The sequence below is a fragment of the Cutaneotrichosporon cavernicola genome (assembly GCF_030864355.1).
Source record: "Cutaneotrichosporon cavernicola HIS019 DNA, chromosome: 4".
In the NCBI taxonomy this organism is placed as follows: Eukaryota; Fungi; Basidiomycota; class Tremellomycetes; order Trichosporonales; family Trichosporonaceae; genus Cutaneotrichosporon; species Cutaneotrichosporon cavernicola.
This window is the reverse complement of record NC_083396.1, coordinates 613,404-623,863: the sequence shown is the minus strand read 5'-3', so window position 1 is coordinate 623,863 and position 10,460 is coordinate 613,404. Positions and strand designations below refer to the sequence as shown.

General features: G+C 57.5%; 4 protein-coding genes across 4 annotated transcripts; 3 read left to right on the top strand and 1 right to left on the bottom strand.

Moving 5' to 3' along the window:
• Positions 1–1,730: 1,730 nt before the first annotated feature.
• Positions 1,731–3,532, top strand: CcaverHIS019_0402490 (uncharacterized protein; the record flags this gene model as incomplete). Its single annotated transcript, XM_060600063.1, has 7 exons — positions 1,731–1,940; positions 1,975–2,170; positions 2,298–2,511; positions 2,544–3,039; positions 3,075–3,138; positions 3,173–3,237; positions 3,284–3,532. 7 exons carry the CDS (start codon positions 1,731–1,733, stop codon positions 3,530–3,532), a joined length of 1,494 nt encoding a protein of 497 aa, XP_060456694.1.
• A 1,411-nt stretch (positions 3,533–4,943) lies between these two features.
• Positions 4,944–6,593, top strand: CcaverHIS019_0402480 (uncharacterized protein; the record flags this gene model as incomplete). The annotated part of the gene is made up of 3 exons (XM_060600062.1): positions 4,944–5,064; positions 5,103–5,827; positions 5,877–6,593. The coding sequence occupies 3 exons, from the start codon at positions 4,944–4,946 to the stop codon at positions 6,591–6,593; spliced, it is 1,563 nt and encodes a 520-aa protein (XP_060456693.1).
• Positions 6,594–6,685: 92 nt separating this feature from the next.
• On the bottom strand, positions 6,686–7,842 carry yml6 (uncharacterized protein; the record flags this gene model as incomplete). Its single annotated transcript, XM_060600061.1, has 2 exons — positions 6,686–7,491; positions 7,602–7,842. The coding sequence occupies 2 exons, from the start codon at positions 7,840–7,842 to the stop codon at positions 6,686–6,688; spliced, it is 1,047 nt and encodes a 348-aa protein (XP_060456692.1).
• A 680-nt stretch (positions 7,843–8,522) lies between these two features.
• Positions 8,523–10,176, top strand: CcaverHIS019_0402460 (uncharacterized protein; the record flags this gene model as incomplete). Its single annotated transcript, XM_060600060.1, has 2 exons — positions 8,523–8,672; positions 9,481–10,176. The coding sequence occupies 2 exons, from the start codon at positions 8,523–8,525 to the stop codon at positions 10,174–10,176; spliced, it is 846 nt and encodes a 281-aa protein (XP_060456691.1).
• Between the last annotated feature and the right edge of the window lie 284 nt (positions 10,177–10,460).

Genomic DNA, 10,460 nt, shown 5'->3' with positions numbered 1-10,460 from the left:
ACTGATTTGTACTGTTGGTGGTGCTGAAGTGATTGTTCACCCACTGATACTGGTGGCCAGTCACAACATGTTGCTGCCATAGCCAGCGGCGCTATTAAGGTTTCCAGAGTACGCTGCTACATTCAAGTTAGGTGAAATGCAGCTGCCTGCTTTCCCCAGACATTGGAACTGGAGTGCCTTGGAGATAGCCAAGCTCGGGAGACCACGCCATGCCAAACTACAGATTGAATGGCGCTTTCAAGCCCGACACTTGTGCTACCAAGTTCTCGACGCAGCAACCAACTAGAGATCACTTGATGGTCAATCGAGGCAGCGATCTGATGTGCCACAGAGATGGTGCAATTCAGTCAACCCTACCCCACTCAATGTTAAGGTTATCAACCACCCGGGATGGCGGTTTCCGTAACCACACTGAGTTGGTCATGGTGTCTACAACTTATCCTAGGACAGCCGCTCAGATAAAGTCAATCAAGTCGCCTTCCGTTCCAAGTACCGCTTCTAGATCTCAGCGTCTAGTCGTCGTGCCAACTGGAGATTCCAAGAAGCGGAGATGCGGACGGATGCGCTCACGGCTGCCGTGCGGGCCGAGAGACCGCAGATTGGCATGTGATGCGCGGCGTCATCACCGACAGGATTCCGCACATGGCATGTGGCCAAGTGTCCGCGCCGCTTCGGGGTATGTGTCTCGCACGGCCAAGATCCGGTGTGTATGTCTAGCACTGATGACGTTGGTCAAGGAAGCACCGTAGCTCATTGAATGGCAGCGAGGTATGTTAGCGTTGACGGCACTCCGGGCGGCAGTTGATAACAAAGTGTGCGGTCGAGATGTGAGATGGAACGCGACCGGAGTGTTTTGGCTGTGACGCCATTGCTCTCACGCGGTGCCCTCTTCCAGCTGTCCAGCTGTCGCAGCAGCACGAAGCATTCCACTCGTGTGCCTGCCAACTGTGAACGTTCCGAGGGTCATGTCGGGCAATGGTGACAATGGCCCAATCGCAGCTGAGGAGGTGGAGAGGAATGTGGTCTTTGATTCCAGACTTGGAAGCCGGAACTATTCCCGATAACTGGGATCAAATACCTTGACGACTACCCTTGGCGGAATCAAAACTTGATCTTGCAACGTTTTACAGACTTTTGATAAAGCTCAAGTTGGAGGAATGTCGCAGCCAATAGCCAATGCGATCAGAAAACTCCAGCTGACAGCGCCGGAGCAACACTATACGCCGAGTGACGTACCCCGCACACTCGCTGCCCCTCGCTGCCCCGCATTGCATTAGGATTTAACTCGATGACACTGGCCACTGTCAAACACCAACTATCTCTAGACGCTGCAAAACCGGCATAGACGCCGCTCACTCCGTCACGGACTACGTTGGATCCATTGCGCCCAGAGCTACCATCAGACGCAAAGCAACCCGCCTCGCCCTGGAGGTAATTTTCTAACCGCACAAAGCACAGACCGGACCCAAGCCCCGACGCTCGACTTCGGAGGTCCGCTCCCGCCAATACGCCGAGTGGCTTGTCCGTGAGTGGCTAGTGGCTCTTGCTTCTGTCTCGACTGGGATCTGACTCGAAGCAACAGTTGCATCTACGCACAGACCCACACCAGGTCTTTGCATCCCCCAGACCTCGTCGCCACTTGAGATACGTGGTGCGGGACTGCATCCGCAATATAAAACGAGCTCCGCACGCAGTTGCCCACCCTGCAAACTCGCCACCCCCATCACACAATGCCACTCACCGAGAAACACGAGGCCGAGGCCGAGACACCGAGTGTCGAGCTCACCCTCTCCCCGGACGAGCGCAAGGTCGCTGAGCGCCGCCTCGTCCGAAAGGTCGACTGGATTCTCACCCCCCTCCTCGGCATCACCTTTGGCATGCAATACTACGACAAGGCGGCGCTCGGAAGCGCAGCTGCGTTCGGTATCCTCAAGGATCTCGTGAGTGTGCCTCCCTCTACCCGACTGACAATAGAACCTCTCCACCACTCACAATGGAAAGACATCGACAACGCGGTACTCTACCGCCGTGGCAGCCTTTTACTATGGCTACATTGTCGCTGTGTTGCCCATGGCACTCTTGTTTGCGCGCTACAACCTCCGCCTGATGACGGGTATCGTCGTCACACTCTGGGGCGTCGTGGCTATCCTCACTGTAGTCGTACAGGACTGTGAGTCGAGCGGCAGGCACTCATTAGGTAGCTAACATTTCCTTTCTCTGGTGCCAATGCGCCTCTTCCACACAACCTGTTTAACACATGCCTCTCCCACATACATCCTCTACCTACACATACTCAGACCCCGGCCTCTACGCCCAGCGCGTCTTCCTCGGTCTCCTTGAGAGCGGCGTGTCACCATGCTTCGTCGCCATCATCGCATTGTGGTACAAGCCTCGTGAGCAGGCTGTCCGTATGGGATACTGGTACTCTGCGTGTGGTATCTTCTCCATGTTCTCCGGCGCAATCAACTATGGCCTCGGTAGAGCTGGTGGACCCCACGCGTGGAAGAACATGTGAGCACCATACCCGATCACTCTGACGACAGCTACTACTTTTGTGGCGGAGTGACCATCTTCTGGGGCATCTTCCTGGGCATCTTCCTCCCCACTTCTCCCCTCCAGCCAGGGCGTCTCTTCAAGGCGGACGAGGCAGCCCTCCTCCGCCGCAGGTTTGAGGAGAACCCCTTTGCCCGTGATCGCCGCCCCTTCATTGCCGCACAGGCAAAGGAGGCCCTCCTGGACCCCAAGACGTGGATCTACCTCGTCATCGCAGCCCTCCTGTACCTCTGCAATGGCGCTATCACCGGCTTCGGACCCATCATCATCAAGTCGATGGGGTACTCGGGAGTTAACAGTGTCGCGCTCACCATCCCGGGTGGCGCGGTTACCGCCGTCACGATCTGGCTCTTCTGCTGGCTCGCGGACAAGTATGGCCACCGAACGCTGTGGTTCAGCGTGTCGTGTGTGCCCGTTATCGTCGGCGCCATTACAATCTGGGCAGCACCTTGGCACCCAACTGTCGGCCCGCTCATCGGATACTACGTGAGTCTGGTGGGCATTTGTTGTGCTGATGTCAGCTCGTGGCTGCGTTTGGAGCGCCATATGTCATCCTCCTCGCTCTCGCGAGTGCGAACACTGCTGGTGAGTAGAGTACACGTCGGAAAGCTCATGTCAGGCTCGACCAAGAAGGCTGTGACGAACGGTGCCATCTTCATCGGTTACAACGTTGGCAACATTGCCGTGGGTATAGATGCCTCTTCTCTCCCAAGTCAGTATCTGATTCCAGGCCGCATACACCGTCAACACCGAGGAAGCCCTAATCCGCTACAGGACCACTTGGATCACCATCATTGTCTCGCAGGCCGTGTCGTGTGTGCTCATGTTCGTCTTGCGAATCCTGTGGCAGCGCGAGAACCGCCACCGCGACGGCATCAGCTCCCCGCCCTCAGACGGGGAGGACAAGATCGTGCAGCGTCTCGAGGAGTACGAGGACTTGACGGACCGCCAAATCGCCTCGTTCCGGTACACCCTGTAGATGGTCTCTGCGGACCTATCGCACGTGTTCCACCCGGCCCAAACGCTGGCCATAGCGACCCAGCACCGCTCCTACCCGACGTAGAGTTCGCGAATGCGCCCGACCAGGGGAGTCCGCCGAGAGGCAAATATCGCTCATCTTCTGAATAACAAGGTACCTGTAGTATAATGAAGAGCCATGAATCTAATGCTCGAGTCCAATCTGCGAGTGGCTTGAGAAATTGAGTGATGAGCCCATCGTCTTTGCTCTGATTCGTCAGAGTTGAGCGACAAGTGAAGTGTAGAGTGGAGTAGTGGATGTTCATTGCCGTGTTGTTAATGGAGCTGTGCGGGCTGTTCCCTGATGTTGATCCAATCGTTCTAATCCAGACAAACCCGGCGATCGACCGACGTCACCTGCCTCCAACTGTCTCTCTTTGAGTCAATTACCACTGGTCTTGACTACTTTGTCTCTCATTCTCCCACTGCCTCTTCACTCAGCATAAAAGCCTCACTCCTCACTCCTCATCGCCCATCGTCTTGTTCACAGACCCACACCCTCGTCCTAAACGTCAACCACCGCCCATTCCTCAGCGAACAACATGGCCACTCCTGTAATCACTTGCGTCATCACCTCGCCCTCGCCCGACACGCATGCCTGCTTCAACCAACACGACGACGATGGCGGTGAGCCATCTTGCCGAGGTCTTGGCTCACACCAGACGGCACCAACGCCGACGACTACACATACACGTGCACGGTGTGCGCGCTCGAGTTGAGCGCGGGTGAGGTCGGAGACCACGTCTGCTACCCCGACTAGGCGCCCACCGCCCCAGTCAACGACGAGTCAACAACCAACCTGTGCATACGACCGACGGTGACGGTGACAGTGACCGCCATTTCAAGCCGAGCTGAAGCCGTCCGCACCGAGCGAATCGAATGGCGTGATGCGGGCTCCCGGTCCGTGTGGCCGTGCGGCCTCTCCCAGATCCAAGATCTGCGCAACATTGGCCAAATCGCCCCAACGACCAACGACCAACGACCAACGTGCACGCTACCCCCACCTCTTGCTCCCACACTTCCTAATGTTGTAGTCACCTGACCATATCCCATGTTGATAGCCGAGGCTGCTTGCTCTTGTTTGCAGGGAGGCATTTTAGCGCGACATGCGATAAGTGTAACCAACAAGTGTCTGCGCGGGAGTGCTGCCTCGATGGTGTGTCATGGGCGTTTCGCCAACGTCCTGAGAAGTAACGGAACCAACAACCAACTGTGCACGCCGTGCACGCCTTGCAAGCGCGAGAAGAACAGCGGCGAACCCGGTGTCGGAGGTGGGCCGCTAAATGCCGACCTCGGCCACCAGTCCCGTTCCCTCCAAAATCGATGACTAACTCGGATCTCTTTGCTATCCGTCTTTCATCATCACTCCCGCCATGACCTACACCCTCGAGCCGCCTCTCCCAAAGACGCCCACGCCAGGCGACTACGAGCGTATCCATTTCAACCCGGCCGAGCTGCCGCGCAAGCGTATCGTCGGACTGCTCGCCTGCCAGCGTGAGGCTTGCTCCCGGACCTCGCTCAGCTGACTCCAGGCGACCCGCTACTGCAGGAGCTTACAACGCGCGTGGTGTCCGTAGCGCCTGCTTCCGCGGCACCTCTGGTTCAGAAAGGCCGGGCGAAGAAGAAGGACAAGGGCAGCGCGGCGTCCAGCGTCAACGTCACCGGCGCGAACACGCCGATTGAGCAGGGAAAACTATGGGAGGTCGAGCTGGAGGACACGATCATTTTTCCCGAAGGCAAGTACTTCTCCTTGAAGGCGCTGACGACAGGTGGCGGTCAGCCGTGGGACACGGGGACGATGTACGTCGCTGATGCGAACGAGACGCACGCCCTCCAGATCGAGGGGTGCGTCCGGCGTAAACTCGACGCCGTGCACATGGTGCGCGTGCCGCCCAGTTCTAACGTGGACCTAACCACGCTGGCGGGCACAGACGTGCGTGTCGAGGCACACTGGGAACGGCGGTTGGACCACATGACAATCCACACAGGACAGCACCTCCTCTCTGCCGTCCTGGATACGCGCGAGCTCCCGACGCTGTCTTGGGCCATGCCAGCATGGCCGAGCACAGAGGCGCCATACGTCGAGCTTCCCCGTGGTCTTACGTGGGCGGAAGCAGCCGAGGTCGAGGAAGAGTGTAACAGGCGTATTCGGGAGGCGAGGCGCGTCTGGATCGACTTTCATGTACAGGGCGATGGGGACGTGAACGGGGAGAGCGAGGACCGCGAGAACCGTGGCATCCCCCAAGACTACACTGGTGTAAGTCCCAAAGTCCCAGCTAGTTGGATTCTATCAGAGCTGACTCCAGGGCGTCATCCGGCATTGCAACATCGACGGGATTGACCGTAACGCATGCTGCGGTACACAGTGTCCCGATCTCTCCCTCATTGGGTTCCTGCACGTCCTGCCTCCCAGCACACCACACGCTGCCACCGAGCCGTCTTCGCGTGTCCCAACGCGCTTGTTCTTCGTTGCAGGTCCTCGCGCCGTCAGCCATCTCTCGCTCGCGTCCAGATGGCTCAGCCAGGCAGGGCAGGTGATCGGTGTGTCACGGTCCGAACTAGTGCCGCGCATCGAGAAGATCGAGGCCAACCGGTACGATACGGACGCGGCGGCCAAGAGTCTCAAGGCGGAGCTTGCGGGTCTCGTCGGAGGTGCGGCAGTGAAGAGTGGCGTAGCATGGATCCACCGCGCCGAGAAGAGTACGCACGACTACGACTTCATGACCACTGCCGCAACCGCGTGGAACGCGGCTGGCGCTGAAGACAACGCCGTCATCGTGTTCACGAGCACGCTGCCTGGTGTCACGCCCGCCCTGCTCATGGTACAGGGTAAGGACGAGGCGCGGTCGAAGAGCGTGTTCGAGGCACTCAAGGTGGCGCTGGACGGTGCCGATCCTGATACTGGCAAGCGCGTTAAGGGTGGCGGTGCGCGAGGCCGCTTCATGGCCAAGGTTGACGGCAAGTGGGGCAAGCGTGAGACTGAAGCCGTGCAGGGCGTCGTGGGCGGCTTTGCGGGTGTGTAACCAGTGGTCACCTCCCGTCCTCGACCGTTGTAGGCCAGAGTAAAAAAACTAGATGAGCATGATGATGGAAGAGTGCATGGTATAATGCTAGTCTACAGCTTAATCTGGGAGGCGAACATCTCCTCGAGCTGGGCTGCGAGGGCGGGTTCATACTCGACGCCAGCGAAGGGGTTGCCCGCAAAGACGTCAACGACATCGGCCTCGAGCACGACCCAGCGGTACTTGAGGAGGTCGTACACGACAATCTCGTCGGTGGACATCATGTCGATGCCGGGGTGGTTGCGAACAGTGCGCCAGAATTCCGCAACGTCCTTCTTGTCCTTGCTAGGGGCGTGGACGAAGAGGATGGAGAGGTCGGGACGTGGTCCGAAGCGGTGCACCCACTCGTTGTTAACGAGGCCGTCGCCGAGCGCGCGAATCGCAGAGTTTGTGCCGGCCCACATGCCCTCATTGAGGTCGGGCACAATACGCATGAACCCCTCGCGCAACTTGGCGCTGAGTGCTGTCCGCAGACCCAGCTCCTGCACCTTGCGCGGCAGCTTCTGGCTCCAGTCGCGAGGCGAGAGTGGGAAGATTGGCGCACCACCGCGCAGGGTACCGGCACCCCGGTCACCGAGACGTGCCTTACCGGATCCCTTCTGGGCGCGGATCTTACGCCCAGAGTACGCGATTGTGCTGCGCTTCTTCGTGTGCTGGTTGCCCTCACGCATGTTTGCGAGGAACCAGGTGACGTTGCGGTGCAGAATGTCTTTCCTCAGAGGCATGTTGAAGACGTCGCGGGGAAGGAGGATAGTCTCGCCCGATGGAAGCGCGTGCGTCGGGTGGTCGGACGCGAGGGAGGAGAGGGGGTGTTCGATATCGTCGTAGCGTGTCGCGCGCGAGATCTTGTGGAGGGGGACTGGAGTCAGTGGGGTGTGTTACCGGAAATGATGCGCGCCCAGTGGGGTGTGTTACAGAGAATGATGGGGCGCGCATCAACTAGGCGCCGACGCCAGATTAAACACTCACAGCCGAGCTCGCGGAGCGCAGCGGCGCTCTGCTTCTTCGTGGCCGGCGCCATGTCGACAAAGGTAAGGTTGGCCGGGATCTCAATGTTGGGCATGGCCTCGGCCTCGGCTACGGGCGCAGGCTCAGAAACCTCGGTCGCCAGCCCGCGCACCTGGCTGGGACCGGCTAGCGCCGCACGGGCGACGGGTTGCCTCAACAGTGCTGGCCGGAAGGCGGGGGTGATGCGGGCGGCGGCCTTCATGGTCGTCTCCGAGTGGGTATGGATGTTATGCCGAGGAGCTTGAATGAGCGTCGAGCAAAGTCGGACCAACTTTCGAGATCAGAGGCGAGAACGGGACCAAAGCCGCGTGGTTCAGGCACAGGGAGTATCACGTGGCGGAAATTGGTGCCGTGAAATAGTGTGGCGGTTAGTATTTGGGTGCTGACACTTGATTTGAAACTAGACACACCACCTATTACCTACAGTCACGCACAGATCTCATCGACTCTCAAGGTCGTTGGGCACGCGATAAGTACTTCCGGGAGAACGAGATCAAAGAGTCCGACTCTTCGGCTCCGGCCGACGTATCTAATCCAGCGATGGTGATGGTTGAGGGAACTGTGAGATCTGGGATCCTCAGTCGCTGGGACACTTCAGAACGTAGCCCCATGTCAACCGGCGAGCTGACCAGCTGGGTAACTGGGTAACTGGCACCATGTTGTTATGTGTCATCGTCATTTCACAGCTGACCAACTGACCAGCCTCACACCATGACGCCTTGTTGCTACTTGTATCCGTGTGCTAATCGCTGAATCTTGTAATTGTGTTCGGTCGGTCACGCCTGAGGCCCGTGCGTCGGCCTTTCCCATGCTGCCCCAGTCTACATCTTTGAACAAAGGCCTGATATCACAACAGTTCATTCATCCACATCTTACCTCACCATGAAGGCTTTGCTCGTCCTCTGGGCGACCACCGTCTCTGCACTCTTAGCCAACGTCACCCTCTCTCCTCTCGACACTGCGTTCACCTATGCTTCCGACCCGGCTCTCAAGAGCCGCTGGAGCGACTCCCGAGACAACGATGGCAAGGTGGTGCGTACTGGCGCCGCCGAGAGCGAGACCGTCAGCGTTAGAGACAGGATGGTTTGGAGGAAGGCTGGCGGACATTCGACTATGCGAGGAAGGTGGTTGGGCCTAGGTACAGTTACATAGATCGTAATATTTAGATAGTGGGAACCGTCTGTTTATGAGGCTGAGTCTGTCGTGTCAGCTGCCTCAGGCATAGCAAGCTTCTGTTTCCACTCCACCAGTGGCTACCTTCCTTCGTCATTGAAATTGCTCAAACCTTCATCTCTTCTTCTCGTATTCACCTCATCACCATTTTCTAATACAGCATCTTGACCCACTTACCCACGTCTCCTCATACTCCTGTCGACACGTAATGTCTGCGATTTTCCTTCCCAGTTGTTCTGATCACACCATGCTCGAACTACGGATCGAACATGACTTGTCCCTCCTCCACATCGATTCTTCCTCTACCATTGATTCTTCGTCAACTATCAGCTGCTGGTCCAATAGCGAGCCTTCCTCTCCCACCCTCTCTCCTTCTCGCCTGGGGCCCTTCTACCCTCTCGACCACTCTCTTTTTCCGCTCATATTCGACCGAATCCTTCAACTAGCGGACTCTGCTACTCTCTCCGCCTTCCGGTCGACAAGTCGTGAGATTCGTGGGCGAGTGGACGCTATCCTGTGGCGACACTTAATCGTCGATAGTGAGAACGATGCTTCCTGGTACTTCGACCCGTTCCCTACCCACACTACGCTTCGAATTCCTTCCCACCCCAATGATCTGGCCTTAAACCTTAGCACACTCCAACTCGTCGACCATAGTAACCACCAGGACAACTCTGGCCTGAACGTTGCGGATTGTCTACAACAGACCCAAATCTTGGATTGCATATTCCCACTCCCGGACAGTCCTTCTTTCCAGTCCCTCCTAATGTCGCTCAAGCCTGAGCTGGTTCGTGTCCGCTGCGACTGGGGCAAGAACACGACACTTGATCCTGATTTCCTCTCGGCCAACACGGCCGTCTATTTCACGAACAATGCAGTCCGCAATCACGGAAAAGTGGGACAACACGTAACGATCCTCACTCCCGTCCAGGCCAAACGCCACGTCCTGAACTGGTGGTATGCCAAGAGGTACACACACACCACGTCTGCACTCAACATCCTCGACGGCAGCTCCGAGGCGACAGAGTTCGTCCTTATTCTCCACCGCGACAACCGCAGGGACTGTGCCCAAATCGGCAGCAAGATCTCTCGCGGACTGACGGTGGTAGTAGACGCAGTGCTGCGTCGCTCCGAAATACGATTCACTCTGGTCGGTCTAGAGCGCTGGTGCGGTTATCATAGCCCCGCTCGCGAGTTCCTCGAGCGGCTTGTGAGACGGCGCCATTCACCATATGGCTCCAGCATTTCACCCAATGTGGAGTTTCTCTCGCTCCGTCAGTATCACGACCGCCTTGGAAGTGCACAGTTCCATCTCGAGACTGTTCTCCCTACCCTCAAGGTAAACAAGTCGTTCCCTCGTTAGTCTTCCCTGTTTCGAAGATCTTCCAGTCGCCTTGTTGGCTTTCGTCCGCTGTTTCTGCTACATGTTTGACCCAAATCCCCCTGTTTAACCTCCCGACCATACTGTATATGGGGGTGGTGGTAGTGAATGAGTCACGTGATGACTTCTTGTTTGTTTGTAGCCGTAACAGTTGTCTGCCTGATGCAGAAGCCCCCAGGATGAGAGCAGGTGTTGCATTGGACCTCGACCACAGCATTTTGACAAGCGCTTTGATATCGAGCAGCTTGGACGGCTGCTGTTTGGAG